The 21,677-nt window shown below is 41.6% G+C and overlaps 2 protein-coding genes across 6 annotated transcripts in view; one reads left to right on the top strand and one right to left on the bottom strand.

Annotated features, from left to right (window-relative positions):
• LOC144651803 (collagen triple helix repeat-containing protein 1-like) overlaps positions 1 to 21,677 on the bottom strand; it is a 132,810-nt gene that overhangs the window by 56,221 nt on the left and 54,912 nt on the right. For 2 of the 5 annotated variants that reach the window (XM_078511808.1, XM_078511809.1), the window contains one exon: positions 19,774 to 19,887. The exons of 2 other annotated variants lie outside the window; for them this stretch is intronic. In XM_078511808.1, coding sequence (XP_078367934.1) covers positions 19,774 to 19,866 — 93 coding nt within the window. In that variant the 5' untranslated portion in view covers positions 19,867 to 19,887. Of the gene's footprint in view, positions 1 to 18,387; positions 18,891 to 19,773; positions 19,888 to 21,677 lie in introns of those variants that run through there. One more of the 5 variants, XM_078511813.1, reaches the window with a different exon arrangement.
• On the top strand, positions 13,566 to 16,101 carry LOC144651913 (uncharacterized). The gene is made up of 2 exons (XM_078511985.1): positions 13,566 to 14,538; positions 15,932 to 16,101. Exons 1-2 carry the CDS (start codon positions 13,873 to 13,875, stop codon positions 15,953 to 15,955), a joined length of 690 nt encoding a protein of 229 aa, XP_078368111.1. The 5' UTR covers positions 13,566 to 13,872; the 3' UTR covers positions 15,956 to 16,101.

Below are 21,677 nucleotides of genomic sequence, written 5' to 3'. Positions count from 1 at the left end.
GATTCAAGTTTTGTTTTAGCCAGCGGTTTCGCTCGTTAGTCCCATCGTTCCTTGCGGGAGTTTTTTGAACATGTGCAGAAAATGCATGGCGCCATTTTGTTTTAGCGCGTGTGTTTTCTTGTATTTTGTACGAAGTTAAGTTTAGTTTCAGAACGGTGTCGATACTCAGAAAGCAGTAAGGAACAACAACGTTTTACCAGCGTGTGACAGCGTGTGACTAGATGTTATTAGATGTCTCTAGATGTGCCTACATGTTTCTGCGTTACTACATTGTAGCGGAGCTCTACAGCGGCCCGGAGGGCCGCAGAGCAGAGCCCCATACGCATGAAAGAAGTAACACTATCGAAATGAGTTTTCATGGTCAACATGGATAGCGGCATGGTTCGCGGGCGCGTACGTCGTACGTACGGAGTCGCGCAACATGGCCGCCATAGTTTGATGGTAGAAATAGTGAAGCAAGAAGGCCGTATAAAGGCGGCCGTATAAAGGCGGCCTTTAAAATTTAAAGAGGTTTGAAAAGAAAAACAAGAAGCAATGAAACAAAATGTGGCTGAAAATTTCGTGTAGAAAGTAATTGACCGCCAAAAAAGTGGACATTGAGAGCCATAATCGATCGATGACTTTCGTGTCTATCTGTAAAGCCAGCATCGTACATGAAGGAGTATCGAAAGCTAAATCGGGTTGATATAATAAACAAACCATTTTATTGCTACGGGGTAAAAAAAAAAAAAAAGAAAAAAAAAACTTGACCCTCTGGGATTTGAACTCACGACCTTCCGATCCGCAGACGATTGAGCTAATCCGACAGACAGACAGACTCAGCGACTCAGCGATTCACGTTGAATATATCCTATATCAATGTAATAGATATTGTGGAGTCTAAACTGCTGCGAAACTTTTACAGGATCGCGAAACTATTTTCTATTGCTAGAAAGCAGATAATTTACTGTACTCTAAAGTAATTTTTCGTGCCATGAGTAATGATTTCGCCCCGCTTTAAGATTATTATTTTTGTCGTACTGCTGACATTCGGTTTAACCGTGAGCTATTTAAATTTGTCTTGAACCTATAAAACGCCATAAACATTAGTACTTTGGCCGCTTATTCACTAGAATGAAAACATTGTAAGCTCCAGTGAAAATTAAATAAATGGGGAGCTCCGCTTTTAGGCGTGCCTAAATCTATATTAGCAGATTGTAGTTCTACGAATGGTCACGAATAAACTGAGTTGAAGCGTCGTCTGTTCGCCTTAAATCGATGCCGTTACAGTAAAACGTTGTTGGAGTAAGTCTTCGAATTGCCAGCCAGCCAGGGATTAAAGGTGTGTTTTCAAGTACTTGTCTTCGAACAGTAACCTCGAATTTGTTCGCTCCAAGTTGCCAGCCAACCGGGAGATTGAAAGTGTGTTTTCAAGTTGTCTTCGAACTCAGTTACCTTTTTTTTATTTATTTTTTTTTTATTAATAACACACAACAATACAATTACTTACAATACTACGCAGACTTAAACACAAACTACAAATTACCCTACTTTTCTTAACTACTCTATGTACAGTTACTTAGTAACTTAGTTACTTAGTCAGCTACGGTGACAATCTTCTTCCTCTTTTTTGTTACTTATAATATAACTCCTTACACGTTAAGGAGAGATGAGATATTTTACCCTCTATTGGTTCCTGAGTTATCAACGGTGTTTTCAATTAGTTCTCTTTGTTGTGCAGCATTCACAAAGTCATGGAGGACAATAGGCTTATTATTTAATTTACAATTATAGATATAATAGCGCATAAGTAGTGTAAAGTAATTGAATTTGTTGGTCATACTTTTCTCATATAAGTTAGAGGTAATTCCAAATAAAAGTTGCTCTATTGTTGGAGAGATCTGTAAATTGTACGTTGTATTAAACCACAGAATGACTTTTTGTATGAATGATTTCGTAAAAGAGCAGTGAATAAAAGTGTGGTTGATAGAGTCCTTTTCCCCACAAAAGCAGCATCTATCGTCTGTTTTAATACCGTATTTGAATAGTTCTTTCTTTGTCACAACGATTCTATGAATCAATTTAAATTGAAATTCTTTTAGTTTCGTTTCCTTGCAAAGTTTTCGTGTTAATTTAACCCTATTTAGACCGGGGGGGGGGGGGGGGGCTTTTGAGGCCCGCGCTGACTTTGAACTTTTATAACTTTTTTAAGATTAAATCAAACGCTCCCAAACTTTCTGAGTTTTCCTAAAATTTATCTGGCAACAATTTGGTAGGGTTGGATGATGTGTCATGAACTTGACATCACCATGGCAACGTCATTTTGACAGGCATGTTTTCCCAAATTTGTAATTTTGCGTGTTTCTGTCAATAAAAATCAACTTAAATGGAATTATTTTTACATTTTTACGGGTTTAAAGCACATTTTTATTGATTTTGAGTACTTTGCAATAATTTTGGGTGGTTTTCGGGCATTTTGGAAAAATTTTGAAATCCAAGATGGCGGATCCAAGATGGCGGCTGTTTTGACATCATGATGTAATTGTCACGTGATGTGACGTCACCATATCACGTGACATATACCAAAAGAAAGATTTTCGGACATACAATACATCCTATAAGTTTCATTGTGATTGCTTAAATATTCTGGAAGTTAGATAGGGGGGCTTCCGAAGCCCCCCCCCCCCCCGTTCTGAGAAGGTCCAAAAAAGCCCGGTCTGAATAGGGTTAAATATCTTTGCCCAATGTTCATCATTTAAAGAAAGTGTTTTACTCCATCTTTTGGGACCGGTCGGACCTCCGGTGTGAATTTTATCAATGAAGAGATTGTAGAAGTCTCTTGATTTGGCTTTATCAAGGTTGAAAGTGAAATTACTGTTAAAATGGAAGAGATGGTCATTACTTGTGAAGAACTGTTTATTAAACGACTCTAGTTGTCTCGCTTTCAACCGTAACCGGTCAGGTATGGCACTTATAACCTGAAAATATTGAAGAAAGTTTGTGTTGCATGAAAATTTTTCTTTAAATTCTTGGAATGAAAGGTATCTACCATCCTCCTTCAACAAGTCTTTTATAGAAACAATTCCTTCCTCCATCCAGTTGCTGAGAAAGATTGTTTTCTGATCTACTTGAATTTCTTTATTATTGTATAATACTAAATCACTTGCTTGGTCGTAACCATAAAGCGTTTTTAATTCTTGAAAGAAATTGAGAATGTTCTTGTAAAAGGCTGGCAATTGAGGAAAGTACTTTGTGTCATAGTTGCATTTTAAAAGAAAGTATAAGCCCCCTTGTTTTCTGAAATAGTGGTTTGGCACAGAACACCAGTTTGTATTTCCAGCGTTCAAGAGTCTGGGGATCCATGCTAGTCTCAAGGCTTTAAACATAAGATCTACATCTGTCATACGTAGCCCACCTTTCTCTAAATTTTGGTAGAGAACGGTTCGTTTTATTTTATCCTTCTTTTTTCGCCATATAAAATTGAACAAATTCTTTTTTAGCGTCCCTGGAACTGTATCTGGGACTTCAATACTTGACGCGGAATAAATGATCTGTGAGATACCCAGCGTTTTGGTTATTAATACTCTCCCAATTAGAGTGAGACTTCTAGCACTCCACATATCCAGTTTTGTTTGTAGCTTTCTTAATTTCAAGCTAAAGTTAAGGTCATCATTGCCTTTCTTGTCATACGAGAAATGAATTCCTAGAATCTTCACAGGAGTATGCATCCACTTCATGTCCAAGGGGTTGGTTTTATTGTTGGCCCATTTTCCAAGCCAAATCGCTTTTGTTTTTTTCATGTTTAGCTGTAAACCAGCTATCCTACCGAAGTCATTGACTATATTTAAAGCTTTTTCCACTGAAATTAAATCTGCACAAAAGAGACTTTGTGTCATCCGCAAATTGCGACAGTTTGAAGTCGTTGCCATACAAATTAATGCCTTTGACTCCCGGGTCGTGGCGTAATTTTATAGACATTAATTCAGCTGAGAGGATGAACAAATACGGTGAGAGAGGACACCCTTGCCTCACACCTTTCGACGGTTTAAACCAATTCGTCGCATACCCATTATTCAATACTGCGCTCTCCACATTCGTGTAGAACGTACTAATCCATCTTTTTATGCTGCTACCAAAGTTAAAGGCATCTAAGATTCTTAGAATAAAGGGCCATTCGAGAGAGTCGAAAGCTTTGCGAAAGTCGAGGGCCAAAAGAATGCCGGGAATTTTTTCTCTTTTGTGTAGTCTAGAACATCGCTGATAAGTCTAATGTTTTCCCCGATGTAGCGTCCTTTTACAAAACCTGTCTGATCTGGATGTATTAGATTCGGCAAAAAACTTTTCTAATCTTTTAGCGATTGCTTTCGCAGCGATTTTGAAATCAACATTCAGTAGCGTTATCGGCCTCCAGTTGTGCAGGTCGAGTAAAGAGCCGTCTTCCTTTGGTAATAAAATAATAATGCCCCTTCTTTGCGAGGTGGTAAGTTCGTTTACCTCATAGGCCTCATTTAAACATGCCAGTAGATTTTCGCCTAATAGGTCGTAGAAAAATTTATAGAATTCTACGGTAAATCCGTCTTCACCTGGCGACTTATCATTTTGAAAAGATTCTAGTACATTTTTACACTCTTCATAGCTCAGAGGACCTTCCAAGCTATCCCGATCTTCATCTGAAATTAAGTTTTGGGATTTGTAGATGTTGTGTAAATTCGTTGTATTCATCATGAGAGAAAGTTTTTGCTGATGTATACAGGTCTCTAAAATAAGCTTCGATTTGGTCGAGAATCTGTTTAGCATTGATTGTTGTTGATTCGTCTTCTAGGCGTATTTCCCTAATGGTCTTTCCATTATAGTTTTTTTTTTTCTAGGTTGAAAAAGTATTTTGTTGGGCGTTCACCCTGTTCCACCCAACGACATTTTGCTCTGAACATCGCTTGCTTCCCTTTCGTTTCATACAGAGACTGAAGTTCGGATTTAAGTTTGTCATAGTGTAGCAGAAGTTGATTTGTGTCCGGCGAGAAAAAGTTATTACAGATGGTGTCATCTAGCTCTTCGAGCTGGTGTCTAATTTCCTCTGCCCGATCTCTGAATACTTTTTCTTTGTATTTCGTATACGAGATAGTCGCATTCCTAATTTCCATTTTAATTAATTCCCACAGTAGGCCCTTGTTTGTTACCTGACGATATTATTTTACGGTGTTTGAATACGTTTCACGAACCATTTCCACGTATTCTTCATCTTTTAAAAGAGTGTTATTAAATTTCCAGAGTCCGGGTCCCCTTGGGGTTTCACAGGACCAAAGTAAAGATATGTAAATTGCATTGTGGTCGGGTGCAATTGATGGATATATTTCTGTTTTCTTCACACTCTTTGTTAGGTTTTTAGCCAAAAAAAAGAAGTCTATCCTAGATTTCATTCCTATTGCTTTTGATTCATACGTGAATTTACGTAATTTTGGGTGGCGTACTCTCTGGATGTCTATTAGATCAAACATATCCATTGTAGTTATTAGCAAATTCCTAAAGTTTGTTGATGCCCATGCCGTGCCTCCAATTTTATCTTTTTTCGACAACGTACAATTCCAATCCCCTCCAACAATTAATGTGGTCAGTTCTGTTTTGTCGATTATGCAGTTGTTCAGCTCCTGCAAAAACTCAAGTTGATTTGTTTGGTTGTTTGGCGCGTAGATGTTACAAAGAGATATTTTTTGCGAGCCAAGTGTAATCGTAATTAGCACTATTTTCCCTGAATTGTTGCTATAACAATAATCCACCTGACAAAAAATAGTAGGGTTGATCAGAATACAGACACCTTTGCTGTGGTTGGTGACATGAGAGAAAAATATATCACCTCCCCATTCATTTTTCCAGATAATTTCATCTTTCAGGTCAGAGTAAGTTTCTTGAAGAAAGTAAATATTTGCTTTAAAGTCTTTCAAGAACGAAAAAATACTCCTTCTCTTAGTCTGATCCCGTATCCCTCGAACGTTCAACGATAAAATATCTAATTTTACAGACGTCTGCATAGTAAATAAGTAACGTACAAAAAATTAATAAAGCAAACACTTAATAACACACAAGCGAATTTGAAAGAAAAAAAAAAGAAAAGCAAACAAAGGAAACAAACCAGCAACAAAACAAACGAGTGAGTGAGTGTTCCTTCGCCAGATCCGTTTCCCTACCCGAATTAAATGATAATAGTTAAAGAAATTGCAAGTCTGGTCCTTATTTCGTTTTGTAATATAGTCGTACATGTACCTTTTTTGGTCCGTTCGGCGTAATTGATGATCGAATGTTTGCATTGTGGAGAATGTTATAAGTTTTCCAGATCTTCCTCTTTATAAATCCTTATGGGGGTGCCTTCCGGCGAGGTTTTTACGAAGATCTTTCCATCCATTGACCAGGCACTGATAATTAGTCCATCCTTGCGCTTTACGTTCGCTTTCCTAAGCAGTTCTTTTCTGAAGCCCGTGAGATTTTCATTTATGAAGATTCGTCGCGTTCCTGCTGCAACACGAGTAGCGGTTGACGCGTCCGGAAATAAATCATTGAACCTTAGGTTCTTCAATTTTGTTCTGGCTTTGTAAAGTCTGGTCTTTGCTTTATGACTCTGAAATTTGACCAGAATGGTACCTGCACTCTTGCTCTTGATTGTGTGCGAGATGTTTATGTCCTAAGGTGTCATTGGAACATCAAGAACACTGGCAACTTTAAGTATCGCTTGTTCGGTCGAAGTATATGCGCTCGCTGGAATACCGCAAACTTCAAGTGATTGTTTCCTCGTGTATTGTTCTAGATTGTCCTGAAGTTGATAGAGCTCAGCGATTTCCTCCTCTTGCTCATCTATTTTGTTCCTAGCGGCAAAAAGCTCGTCTTCTAGGGCGGTGTTTTGGGTTTTGGTTTTTTCCATCCTTTTTTTTTTAGCTATCGAGCTCGGATTTCTGCTCCTGTACCACGGTTTTGAGTTCGGTAATTTCTTTGGCAAATTCTCTCGCTATGTTAGTCAGTTCTATCTTAATGTCGACTAACATCTCCTTTAGCTCCAGATTGGATGGTTCTTGAACTTCGTTGGTTTCTTCGCTAGAGAGCACTGCATCGTCTTCGGACGCCATGTTGAGTCGCTTGCGATTCTCTTCTTCTTCTTCTTCAACCGAACCTCGTTCTCCGCGCTTATGTTTGCCTCGTCGTTTGTGTTTGTCCCCAGTCATAAAGCTTGATATTTAGCTTTCATTCAAGACATTTAGCCGACCGACGTTACTAAAAATCGTCAAATTCGGGTCGGGAACAGCTCCCCTTCAAAAGTCGTGCCAACGCACGCCGTCTGCACGCATGACTCCCCTCTCAGTTACCTTGAAATTTGTTCGCTCCAAGTTGCCAGCCAACCAGGGGATTAAAAGTGTGTTTTCAAGTTGTCTTCGAACTCAGTTACCTTGAAATTTGTTCGCTCCAAGTTGCCAGCCAACCAGGGGATTAAAAGTGTGTTTTCAAGTTGTCTTCGAACTCAGTTACCTTGAAATTTGTTCGCTCCAAGTTGCCAGCCAACCAGGGGATTAAAAGTGTGTTTTCAAGTTATCTCCGAACTCAGTTACCTTGAAATTTGTTCGCTCCAAGTTGCCAGCCAACCAGGGGATTGAAAGTGTGTTTTCAAGTTGTCTTCGAACTCAGTTATCTTGAAATTTGTTCGCTCCAAGTTGCCAGCCAACCAGGGGATTAAAAGTGTGTTTTCAAGTTATCTCCGAACTCAGTTACCTTGAAATTTGTTCGCTCCAAGTTGCCAGCCAACCAGGGGATTGAAAGTGTGTTTTCAAGTTGTCTTCGAACTCAGTTATCTTGAAATTTGTTCGCTCCAAGTTGCCAGCCAACCAGGGGATTGAAAGTGTGTTTTCAAGTTGTCTTCGAACTCAGTTACCTTGAAATTTGTTCGCTCCAAGTTGCCAGCCAACCAGGGGATTGAAAGTGTGTTTTCAAGTTGTCTTCGAACTCAGTTATCTTGAAATTTGTTCGCTCCAAGTTGCCAGCCAACCGGGAGATTGAAAGTGTGTTTACTTCAACTTTTGTTTTGTATGTCAAGTTGTCAGCCATCGGTGAGTGTGGATTTCTTTGTTTTAAGTTGTCAGCCAAGATTGAATGATAATGAAGTCTGCCGGGTAATTTGTTTGATGTACATTGATATTTCTGGTGAACGTAATTTTCAATCATGAGTGTTGTAGAGGAGAAAAAACAAGAAAGAACTAAGGCCAAGCAGCAGGTCACCAAAGCCTCCTGAAGATTAAGTGGTGCAGTTGAAAGAAATGCAGACATTGAGGTTTTGACAGTCTTGATGGTTGAACTTGAGAAAGTGTTTGATGATTTTTGCGTGATAGATGAGGAATATGAAACTCTTGTTTCAGAAGAAGACAATGCGGAACATAGGATTGTCAATGGATTAGACATCACTGCATACAGAGCAAATGTAAAGGAAGCATACACAGGGGCAAGAAATGCATTTGCACATGCGAAAGCCACTAAGGCTCCAAGTGTACCTGCTGATCCTCCCACACATTCCCAGTCAGGAAACAGTGTTAACCCAGATCAACAAGCCAGTAGTGGCAGTCAAGCAAACGATTAGATGGGGTTTGATTCCCTTAGTTCTGCTAGTTTCAGTTTCCCCTCGGCTCAGCAGTATTGGTTGCCAAAGCCATTTGTTCAGCAGTCAGCAGGAAGACATGTTTATCCTGGACAGTTAATGAATGTATCGCCCTATCAACTTGGTAGTCATGGTATGCCAGTTCAAAGCAATGGAACCAGTTCTGCAGACACACCAGGTGTTCACCTCAAGAAAATGTCACTTCCCACCTTCTCTGGCCAGAGAAAGGATTGGCCTGAATTTAAAGCGGTCTGGAAGCAGTTGGCGGAAGGTGCAATCAAAAACAGAACAGCCTTAGCTCACGAACTCAAGAGGTCTGTGAAGGGTAAAGCTAGTCAAAGGATCAAGTCAGTGTATGTCACCAAACCAGAGGCTTTATGATGCAATGTGGAAGAAGTTGGAAGATTACTATGATGATACCAGTGCCACTATTCAAGCAGCACTAGAGGATTTACATAAGCTCAAGCCAGTCTCAGAAACCGATTACAGAGGTCTTGTCGAATTTGTTGATGTTGTAGAGTCATCCTACAGCCAGCTTGAAGAGTTGAATCAGTTGAACACTCTCACTATGAGGGACGTTGATTTTGTCAATGGACTTTTACCTAGCCATCTGAGATTGGAGTGGATTCGCAAATATCATGACATGAGCCAAACAGAGAAGATTCAGCCTTTCAATAGACTGTCCACAGCCTCTCGATTTTTCAACGCAAAAGAGCAAATGAAGCGAACGCGCAGCGGGAGGGGGGGGGGGGGGGGAAGGAAGCGAAGGAAAAATAGAGCTGGTGAGGCTGTAGAGATCTTTGAATAAAAGTGGAAGTATTAGACTCCTCCCCTTGTCATCGTCTTGCAATTTACAACTCCGCCTCTTGACCTTTCAATTAAATCGGACCAATAAAATTTGAGCGGTAAAGTTCTTGTTTAATTGATCTGACTACAAGTGTCAGTTTACAAAACAACTCGTGAGTTTTTATTTCGATGTTGCGTTTGCGTCTAAGACGACTTCTTCAACCCCCAAAAAACCTGCCAAAATAGGAAGAAAGCCGAAATCAAGCGGTCCCTGCGATTTTTGCAGAAAATGCGGGTGCACATTCGCGATTCGCTTGGGGAACTTCGGCAAGCCATCGTACCTCTCTACGGAAAATTTATTTGTCGAGCCAAAACGCGAAGGTGTTTTACGGCGAAAGTTGGCAGACGTCTTGGTCGATTTGGGAATTACAGTGCAAGAAGACGAATTTCGTTCTAGTAGAGTGTGTTCATCTTATGCATCTAAAGCTAGAAGTGCAGCAAGCAATGTTGAATTAATAAGGAAATCCCTAGCGCATAGCGCGACCGATAGATGGCGTAGAATCTCCTACAAGGCAAGTTGATCGTGACCAGCGATTCAAAAGAATGTCACGTTCGCCTCACACGTCTTCGGCGAGGCAAAAGTTATGCCGGCCAAGTGAGTCTCCAAAAGTTATGCCGCAAAAGGTATGCCGGTCAAGTGATTCAATTTGATTATTCATGATTCTTTTTAGCGGCGAAACAACAAGAACAACATTCCCATCATCTTGCATTTGTTTCGCCGTAGCACAGTCGGTAAAATTCCAACTACGTCCTTCGAACAAAGAAGGTGGCAAACAGCCTCTTTCTGCTCGTCTTTGAGCGACGAAACGTTTGGAAATTTCTCCAACGAGCGTTCCAATAATCGATCCATCGCAAATCACAGCATGTCAATAGTGATGACAACTCGAGCAACCGCAAGACGCCGCCTGCAAGCAAACATGATCTGCCGTTGTCAAGGTGATGACACTTTTGCCGCCTTTCAACCAATGGGAATTTTCCGTTTCTGGAGAAACGGGAAATTCAATATTTTCAAAGATGTCTACAGCCCCTCTATTTTTTCGCTCCCCGCCCCCCACCCCCTTGCTTCTACCGTTTTGCGCTGGCGTCCAGTTCCCTCGCCGTTCTTATCGCGCGCTCATCGATCGAAAAAACACGAAAAAATAGAGGGCTGTGGACAGTCTAGCCTTTCAAATCTTTTATGAAGTTCTTGGAAAGGGAAAGAGAAGCAGTAGCTCGATTAGCTGAATACCAACCAAGGCGAAGAAGAACACTTGAAGTCCCAAAAACTAGTGATCGTGGAAAAGGGCTGACACATCATGGAACAGGAACTGGTCAGGACAAAAGACAGTTTCACCAGTGTGCTTTCCATAGGAGAGATACAATTAAGCACAAAACTAGTGATTGCAAAGAATTTCAGAAGCTCCCCATCAGTGGAGAGGGTGGCAAGTTTGAACTTCTCAAACAAGTGAATGCTTGCTTTGCTTGCTTCGGAAATCACCCACAGCAGAAGTGTCCCAACAAGAAACCATGTTCATTGTGTGGAAGTGAGAAGCACCATTTTCTCTTGTGCAAGTCAGGGAAAAGGAAAGAAGGTCCAAACACTACCGGTCGGGATCAATCTGTATCAGCACCGCGAAAGAAGAAGATCAACAAATTGATCATTGTGCTCATGCTGAATCAGCAAGTCATGCTACAAGAGGAGCTGGCCTTGCTCTCTATCCCATCCAACAGGCAAAGGTGTGTGAGAGTGGGAAGAATGTTACCATATTCTGTGATGGTGGCTCAAACACAACCTACATAACCCACCAAGCAGCAGATAGAATCAAGGCCAAAAAACTGAACAGATTCACTCTTGACGAAACCACTATGCGAAATGTGGAGAAGACCTACAACACCCGACAGTATCAGTTCATTTTGAGAACGGACTCTGGCAAGAAAGTCAGTATCACTGCATTTGGTATGGATAGAATAACTGGTCCTGTCAGCAAGCTGGACCCTAAAATCTTAGCCAATTTGTTTCTTGGCAATGATGTGGACTCTCTACAGAAGAAGACTGACAACGAAAGTAGACATTCTTCTGGGCTGTGACTATTTTGGATTGTTTCCTAAGTGCGAGGAGGCAAAGTGTGGAGACAATTTGAGCTAATCTCGTTCCCACATCTCGCAGGTAGACAAGCCGGAAGGCGCGATCTGGCCAAGTGAGAAAATTCCATTTTTTTGATTGGCTGTTTCAAAGCATGGCTGTCACAGCGCTAAAATTTGAACGTGCGATGCGGCCCCAAGGGAATTCAATGTCTGTTTTTTATGCAAATTATAGATCATGCACGCAATCATAATACTGTATATTCATTTTTGAGACGTTTCGTTGTTTACAGTCGGCTTCAAAAGACAAGAAGATTTCGTTTTAGTTGTTTGTAGCATTATAAAGCTATTTCTGACGAATAACGATGTTTAAAAACAGAGAATCCGCCGTAAGAATATTTACGTTTGATTACGTGACCGGATCAAATTTGCATAAAATCTAGACATGTCTCAGTCATTGCATGTAACCGCCAAATGAACAATTTTTTTAAATCAAATAAATATTTTTACCCGACCTAAAGCTTTCATGATCGCCTTTTGCTTAATTCTTTAGTAAAATACTCTGCTAGATATTATTCCAGGAAAGACGAGAATGGTAAAGCATTTGTTATTCATTTGGTTGAGGATTAAATATTATATTTGATTGCCATTTTCTTAGAATTGTCTAGGGCATGCGCAATTGACTCGCCTGCCACATTCCTGACAGGCAATCACGTGGTGCAAATCGGATTTGACCAGATCTCGCCTTCGGCTTCGCCCACGAGATCTGGGAACGAGATTAAATTTGAGCATCATGAAAGGAGACTTGGAGTCTGTCTTCAAGGCACCCATCCTGATCTAAAGGAAGGAACTGAGCATGACTCAAATCTTGTAAAAACGATTCACAATTCAGGGATCGAGCATGAGGTTTACCATGTATGCCATGTCACTCACCCCGAGTTTCAGCCCAATTGTTCTGACCCTGGAAAGCTGGTTGACGTCAGCGAAGGGTATGCTAGTCACGGACAGACAAACGTTACAGAATTCATCACTGGTAGAACTCAGGGACGCCTGATAGAGAACTTCATTTGTGGTGAAGAAATTGGAACCGAAATTACTCCGCGCTGTGGTAGTTGTCGTTGTGGCAAGTGTCCAACTGTTGGCCACACCTATTCGTTCAAAGAGGAACAGGAGTTAAAATTGATTCAAGGGAACCTTGAGTATGACGGTGTTAAACAGTGTTGGGTAACCAGCTATCCTTGGCTTGTGGATCCAGGAACTTTACCCAATAACTACGGTAGCGCCTTGGCTACTCTCAAGAATACCGATCGAGCAAACGCTCAGCAAAGACTAGCGGTGGGCTGAGACTTACCAGAAGCAGATGGAGGACATGGTGGAACGAGGTGTTGCACGGAAGTTGTCTCAGAAAAAATTACAAGAATGGAACGGTCCTAAGTTTTACATCTCCCACCTGGCAGTGGTCAACACGCGGTCACACTCTACACCCGTGCGAATTGTATTTAATTCCAGTCAAGTGTGCCAAGGAATGTCTCTTAATTCCTGTTAATTAGCTAAGGGACCAAACTGTTACATGAACAATCTGATTGGCATATTACTGCGTTGGAGAGAGGAGCAGGTCGCTCTCGTGGGAGACATTCGTAAAATGTTCCACTCTATCTACTTGAAGCCTTTGGAGCAACATTGTCATCGGTTCCTGTGGCGTGATTTGGAAACTGACCAAGAACCAGATGTGTATGTGATGACACGATTCAATATGGGCGACATTCCGGCCCCTGCTATTAGCACTGAAGCTGTGTACAAGACAGCAGACATGTTTGAGGCTGACAGTCCCAAGGCAGCCAACCTCCTGAAGAGATCTAGCTATGTAGATGATTTAATTGTCTCTCAACCGAGTACACCTGAAGCATTGAAAATTGCTCGTGAAACAGAGAACATGCTTGGGAAGGGAGGCTTTGTAGTCAAGTGTTGGCAGTTCAGTGGAGAGTCAAGTCCTCGCACCGGCAAAATGTTGTCTGTCAACGATGACACGATTGTTGAATTTGATGGTCCTCTACGTACATACACAAACATGTTGAAAGGAAGTGAAAGCAATTTGAGGGTATTGGGTCTTGGCTGGAATCCAGTGGAAGATACTGTGGTTTTTGAAGTAACTCTGAATTTTAGCAAGAAGAAGAAAGGAATACACACAGGCCCAAACCTCAAGAAAGCTGATTTGCCGCAAGCCCTACCACTTGTGCTGACAAGAAGAATTGTTCTGTCGCAGGTTATGATGATATTTGATCCTCTTGGATTTGTGTGCCCCTACACTCTGCTGGGAAAGATTTATCTTCGGGAAACATGGTCCCTAAAGCTTGGATGGGATGATCAGCTGCCAAAGCAACCTCCGTTCCAAGTGGGTTCACTTCTTCTGTTCCCTGTTCCAGCTCGAGCAGCTCAGTTTGGATCGTTGTTTACGACCACCCGACTCTGTTGGCCAACCGTGGCTCGTCATCTTCAGTGATGGTAGTGACCTCGCCCATGGCTTTGCAGCCTACATCAGATGGCGTCTAAACAATGGCGAGTATTGGTGTCGACTTATCATGGCAAAGTGTCGTATTGCCCCAGTGAATAAGTTGTCTACTCCCCAGATGGAGCTCAACGTTGCTGTGTTGTCCAAGCGAGGTAGAAAGGTCATTGAAAAGGAGATGAGGTTCGACTTTGAAGAGTTGTTGCAAATTGTTGACTCTGAAACTGTTTTGAGCATGATAAACAAGACCAGTACTCGCTTCAAGGTGTATGAAGGAGTTAGAATTGGAGAAATTCAAGCCGCAACAAATGGTGACATGTCCTGTTCGGCCTGGATGTCAGGTCATCACAACCCTGCAGATTGGTTGACCCGTTGGCGCACCCCCGAGGAGCACAACCAGGACTCCCATTGGTGGAATGGCTCACCTATCCTGTACAAGCCTGTTGAAGAGTGGGGACTGAAGTCTGGTCTGCAGAAGGAAGGACCACTCCCTGGAGAGAAGAAGATGTGTTGCACAGCGGTAGCCACGGCAGATCCTCCGTTGATCGCCTATGAGAGATTTAGCGACATCAATCGAGTCATTTGGGTCGTGGAAAGATTGAAAAACATTGCAAGAAACAAGACTTTCAGTGCAGGAAATGCCATGCAAGTAACTGCACAGCACTTAAAAGAAGCAGAGGATTTTGTAGTGAAGAAAGTTCAGAAAACAATTGAATGCGAGCTAAAGAAGAGCAGCAGCAAGAAAGGTAATGGAGGCCACTATGCTAAGCTGAAGCCTGTACAAGATGCAAGTGGAATATGGGTCGTTGGAGAACGACTAACCAGGTACAATGCGATGACACCAGACTCATCCATTCAGAGATTGTTACCCTCCAAGCATCCAGCTACACGTCTTTTCATGGAACGTGCGCATCAAGCAGGAGGACATAGGGGACGTGACGCAACCCTTGCTCGATTTCGAATGCGTTACTGGCCACCTCAAGGCAGTAAACTGGCAAGATTAGTGAAAATGGACTGTCAACTATGCAATTGCAAGTTACGTGACGCCAAATTCCTTGAGCAACCAATGGGGTTACTGCCAGAAGCCAGACTGAAACCCGCTCCAGCATTCAACCATGTGATGCTTGACCTGTTTGGACCATACACCGTTAGAGGAGAAGTCCAGAAACGCACAAGTGGCAAAGCATATGGTGTATTTTTCACCGATCTCACGATGAGAGCTGTCCATATCGAGGCAGTGTTTGGATATGACACCAGCAACTTTCTGATGGCACTTAGCAGATTTGCAAGTCTTCGTGGATGGCCAGAGAAGATTTACAGTGATCCCGGTTCTCAACTCGTGGGCGCAGAAAGGGAACTTAAAGAGGCCTGGCAAAGAATCGATAGAGAGTCGTTACAGAGAGATTCTGCTCAGAATGGTTCCACCTGGGTATTTGGACCTGCTGATAGTCCTTGGCATCAAGGAGCAGTGGAGTCTCTGATAAAGGCTGCCAAGCGTGCCATTCATTTCTCTGTGAGTAACCAGCGTCTGTCTGTGCCCGAATTTCTCACTGTCTGTTGTGAAGTGTCTAACCTACTGAATAAGCGTCCCATTGGAGTAACACCAAGCGTGGATTCAGTCATCAATGCGTTCACACCTAATAGCTTGATACTAAGGCGAGCCACTGCTTCCAACCCCATGGGATGGCAGCCATGCGATACAAGTATTGTAACACGCTATCATCTCGTTCAGTCTGTGGTGGAGGACTTCTGAAAACGTTGGACCGAGCTGTATGCTCCAGCACTGGTAGTACAGCGCAAGTGGCACACTGCTACTCGTAACTTACGACCAGGAGATGTAGTGATTGTTGCTGACAAGAACACTCTTAGAGGAGATTATCGTTTGGCGCTTGTGAAAGATGTGTTCCGAGGAGAAGATGGTAAAGTGCGCAAGGTGACAGTCCAGTACAAGAGCTATCGCACTGGGGAGAAAGTTCATTAGTACCGGGGTGCAAGAGACATTGTAGTGTCAAGAGCAGTTCAGCGTCTTGCCCTACTTGTCCCAGTGGATTAGAGTATGAAGCCAAAGTCAAGAAATACAATTGTCATTGACATTAAGAACATTTATTGTGAACGTTTATCTAGTGACATTTTGTTATTATTTGTTCCATTTCACAAGTTGTATCGCAGCGACACCCACCCTTCCGGTGTGTCGGGAACTTTTTATTATGTTTTTACTCGCTACGATTCAAGTTTTGTTTTAGCCAGCGGTTTCGCTCGTTAGTCCCATCGTTCCTTGCGGGAGTTTGTTGAACATGTGCAGAAAATGGCGCCATTTTGTTTTAGCGCGTGTGTTTTCTTGTATTTTGTACGAAGTTAAGTTTAGTTTCAGAACGGTGTCGATACTCAGAAAGCAGTAAGGGACAACAACGTTTTACCAGCGTGTGACAGCGTGTGACTAGATGTTATTAGATGTCTCTAGATGTGCCTACATGTTTCTGCGTTACTACATTGTAGCAGATTGTAGTTCTACGAATGGTCACGAATAAACTGAGTTGAAGCGTCGTCTGTTCGCCTTAAATCGATGCCGTTACATAAAGGACATTCGCAACTCGGCATGCGCGAAATGTTCCTTTACCCCTTTCTAGACCGGGGGGAGCGCCCGCGCTGATTTTGAACGCTTATAACTTTTTCAAGATGCAACCAAACGCTGCCAAACTTTGCGAGTTTATCTAAAATTTATCTGAAAAAATTTGGTTAGATAGGTTGTTGTGTCAGAAAATTGACGTCACCATGGCAACGGCATTTTGACAGGCATGTTCTCCCAATTTGTAATTTTCGTGTTTCTATTAATGAAAAATAACTTTAATACAATTATTTTCACCTTTTTACGGTTTATAAGCACAGTTTTATTGATTTTGAGTACTTCGCAGTAATTTTGGGCAATTTTCTGACGTTTTGGAAAAATTTCGAAATCCAAGATGACGGATGCAAGATGGCGGCTGTTTTTACATTATAATGTAATTTTCACATGATGTGACGTCATCATCCCACGTGACGCATACCAAAAGATAGATTTTCGTACACGCTTTATATCCTCTAAGTTTCATTGTGATTGCTTAAATATCCCCCCTCTCCTGGTCTGAAAAGATCCAAAACAGCCCGGTCTGAATAGGGTTAACTTTGGAAAAGAAAAACATATGGGCCTGGATAAATTTTAATTGTGTGAAAAAAAATTCTGAGACACATTCTGTTTTATGTTTTGGTTTCGTTCAGAGAACCTTTGTCATAGCTCAGGCTTGAAAACTAGCCTGCGAAGTAGTCAATTCCTTTCCAAGCGCGCGGAGCGCAAGAACGAATAAACTTGCAACCGTCACGTTGGATATTAGTTTTACTGATCAAGGCAGGGTGTGGGGGGGGGGGGGAAACCTCCTTTGTAACACGACTCAAAAAGTAATCATTGCGGTGCCAAGCAATCGAGACTGCGCGGTAGCTATCCAATGGTTGCTAAGGGCGTAGTGAATAGCTTGACAAAGTTCATTGTTTAGTTCGCATGATTTGGTCTTGACCGTGCACAAAACACACAAAACACAATAGCTATTTGCATTTTGATTGCTTCTTTGAAGTCTTCCGGACATCAAAACAACAAACAGTTATAACGGTGACCAGTCTGGCAAAAGTAAGGCTTTTGAATTATACTAATTAAAAATAACTCCAATGTTTCTGAAATTATTTCCCGTTTCTTGGTTGTTAAATTTCAACCGTGTCAAATTTTTCGCCTCTTATTCCATGCCGCCAAAACATTCTCAGAGACGCGAGACATTAGGTGCGAAATCTGGCTGAAAATGCCAAAAACATCTCAGCGGCGTAAAACATCAAACGCAAACACCGCGACTATTCGCATTTCACACGCACGCAGTCATTGATATTTAAATATTTCTGAGAAAACAAAACTTTGGTTTGACGTCTTTCTTAGCAACGGCGTGATTGACATAGACTCGCACCGTTTCCAGGCACTGCTATGTATTCAAAGGAAAGTACCGACTTCCCCCCCCCCCCCCCCCCCCTCTGGATCAAGGTATGTGGCCTATTTGATCAAAAACATGCGTGACATTTGTCTTTGGCTTCAAGCGTGAATGTGTTTGAAGTCACGAAAGCTTCTAGATGACACAAAAGGCACGTGATAGGATTTTGAAGCGCAATTTAAAGAACCGGACAAAATCGTTAAATTCTGCGTCAACCGTAAACAAGTATAATTTTTCGTTTTCTTTGACTATTTATACTAAATAGTATCTACGAGTTTTTCAAGTGCGCTTCCGAAGCGGCACTCTACGTTAGAAATCCACGCATGGATTATCAAGCAACTTGTGAGAGAAACAAGGCGCGGCCATTAAACAATGTTCCTGGACTTAATTTCCCAGCTGATACAGAAGTTTCAAATCGGTTGACAAGAACGCTTCTAACAACAACAGTGCAGTTTTTCTATCCTTACTATACTAAAGTTCTATTAGAAAGTCCAGTGGATCACGTGTCACGTGATTACTGCTGAGCTTTTGGCACCTCTTCAATGAAGATCCGGGATATTGTAGGCCAACCTGTTTTTGCGTCAGCAAGCTTGTGGCCAGTGCACTTTCCAACCCAGAATCCCACTCGCACCTTTCCCTTATGAATTTTATAACAGTGACCTTCAATATGGCGGTGACGGTAAAGGTTGTGGTTCTTGCCGTGCCACATGTAGAACGCACCAGCAATGGACCCAGGTGAGCTGCACTCGGCGCCATTGAAGGTGAAATACCACCGGCTACAGCAGTGATCGCATCCATAAATCCTGAGGTTACCAGCAAAGCAAACATGGAGAGCAGTGTCTGTGAAGGTCTTCATAAATTCACAGTTCTACGGAGATAATTATCAGTCATAATTAATTCGTTATAGATAATCATTTCCGACGATAAAGGAAGAAGGAAACAAGTTCGGTGAATGGATGAACATATCGCCATGTGGTGACCAGGCCTGTTATTTGAACAAAGTGACATAAATCACTTGCCTGGATCACACCTGAGTCTTTGTCGTCAACGCTTTTCCATGTGCATTCTTTCCAGTTCATGTGCGAGGAAAGCTGAGGTGTTCCTGGAGTTCCACTGTCACCTTTCTCCCCTCTCTCTCCTTTTTTGCCGGCGGGGCCCTGGACACCAGGTTCTCCCTTTGCTCCTTTCTTTCCTTCTGCACCAGGTGGTCCCTGTGGTCCAGTCTTTCCCGAACTACCCTGGTCTCCTTTGGCCCCCTCACGTCCATCACGGCCAGGTGCCCCAGGGGGACCCGGCATGCCATGCATACCGGGAATACCATTTGTCCCTGGTTTTCCACCGTAACACAATGACTGAGACTTTTATGGTACAGAAATAAAAAAAGGAAAAATAATATCATTTGCAATTCTTTGAAAACTATAATTTTTTATCAGCTGCTGGAGTGTTCTTCCTTTTGTGTTGTTTTTGATGTGATGAAAAATAAAAGATCATGTAACTAGGTTCCTGGAAAATTAAGACAAGACAAAAAAACAGAGAATTTGACAAGCTTTGGAAAACAGTAAATTTAGATTACAATTAGCTATGGTAAACGATTGGTAAAAAAATAGAGAATCAGGGCGTTAATTTTCACAATTTATCTTAAATATTTTAAAAATATTTAAATTCAATGGAAATTTATATTTTGAACTGGGTTAGTTTTGCCTCTATCTCTCACAAAAAATGAGAAAAATTGCATAATATATTGAACTTACCGTTTTGCTGTTTGTTTTGCCGCTACCGCTGTTGCTCGTCGCAGAGCACAAAGTGATCAGCGGTAAAATCAGTAAACATAACACGATGTTCATCGTCGTTACCTTGATTCTGACCTGGCATGGAGATAAAAATAGTGATGTAAAATAATATTCAGCAGAAAATAATTTATCATTTCAGTTGCACTTAGCTAGTTTTTTCCCCAATTCATTCTTTTATGGTCGCTTTTTTAGCGTATTTCTTGTTAACTTCTTTGAGTCAGGCGAATTTTATGTTCCTTTTTCCATTTCAATTCAGTGCTTTTTGCTTGCTTAACAAAGCCAGTAAAAAAGAAAACAGTTCAATCGACGATAAAATCATTGCCGCGGCACACTAAATAAAAAGTTTGATTAAGAGGGTGTCCATGAGAGAACAGGGCAGAACCAGGCAACAGGTGATACACCTCAAATCACCGATTTCGCCCAAACTTAGCATAAATGTTGGGTATGGCGAGCTATTCACTGTGGCAAGACATCAGCTCAAAATATTTTATTCCCTTAAAGTTATGGCACCTTTTGCAAAAATGGCCATTTTTCACTAATTTATGCATATTTAATTAGCTGACTTTGATTGACCAGTTCCACAAGAAAAACAGACTTCTGAAAATAAAATTCACTGCATTATATTCAGTGGTTATTAGGCTTTAAGTACAATAATTTAATTCAATCGTCCGATTTGATTCCTTCTCCTCAAACGGTCTTTTGGAAGGTACACATTTCGTACTGTTGGAAATAGCCTTTAACTAGTGCCCGATATCTCCCATGAGCAACACCTTATATACATTATTCTTACATGGGTAATGAAATCCATCATTAAACTTCACAAAAATGCCACAAAATGTTTGGGGACCAATATATTTTATTCGTACTGAGGAACTAAACACACGTGACTTAACGATTTTTTGCTATTTCATCAAAATTCACCGAAACACAGAAGCCATTTATTTGCCTCAATTTTGCACAAAATCGGTACGAAATAGCTAATCAAGCATAAATCTATCGATAACAATCAAAATATTGGCGAAGAAAACGCAGAAAGGGCATTTTTCGGAGCGTTTTCAGAGCCATATAATTCGGCAATGTTGTGATAGCAAATGTAAAAATAGCAGCGAAAGATTTTCTTCACAAGTTCGCTCAATTCAACATTTAGGCACATCAAAGTTAAGAAACAAAAAAGTAATGCTACATACATGCCATTTATCGACGCTCAGATGCTTTCTTTTGAAGAATTTGTTCTTCCTCGCTGCACCTCGATCCTTCGATCGATCTCAATTGACATGTACTGTTGCTTTGAGGCGCGCTGAATTTAGCCAATGCATCGTGGTTCATCCTTCGTGAAAGGTGTAAACAGGTTGTCAATAAAGTCATTCAAAGAGCTGTTCAAAGTTCACGGAAGGACACTTCTCTCAGCCAGTTTGCATGAAATAAATTTAACTGGAAAATAAACAGCCGCCATCTTGAAAATTCTACCTTTGAGCCTGCCGTTTCAGTCAGCGGTACGGCCGTTCACTGGGGTAGGTCCGTTATGTAACTAGGCATCACGCGTCACCACACGCGCGTTTATTTGCTTTTTCTCCGCGAATGTTCGTTTTCAGGTAGGATGCGTTTGTAATGAAAATGAGAATATTTTCAATTTGTCCTAGGGAAAAATTTCCTACGCTACAGCGCCAAGTGTGTACCGCAATGCGATGCTGAACGAACTCTAGGGTGCTTACCGTTTGCTGGAGAGAACCGGTTGGAATGACCACTGAAAAATGGAAAGGCTTCCTTCCAAAATTAGCAAACTAACCAAAATAATTGTCGCTTACCATCTGTAGCTCAGTTTCCTGTTATTTCTTTCCGTTGGTGGGAGACCTGATGCATGGGAG

The sequence above is a fragment of the Oculina patagonica genome, chromosome 4 (assembly GCF_052425735.1).
Source record: "Oculina patagonica isolate OP01 chromosome 4, crgOcupat, whole genome shotgun sequence".
In the NCBI taxonomy this organism is placed as follows: domain Eukaryota; kingdom Metazoa; phylum Cnidaria; class Anthozoa; order Scleractinia; family Oculinidae; genus Oculina; species Oculina patagonica.
This window is presented reverse-complemented; position numbering and strand designations above follow the sequence as displayed.

Bases quoted from the DNA above. Each gene is read 5' to 3' on its own strand.
- LOC144651913 (XM_078511985.1), top strand. From the start codon at position 13,873: ATGATCAGCTGCCAAAGCAACCTCCGTTCCAAGTGGGTTCACTTCTTC. The intron at 14,539-15,931 runs GTAGCCACGGCA...TGTTCCGAGGAG, and splicing joins AGAAGATGTGTTGCACAGCG to AAGATGGTAAAGTGCGCAAG.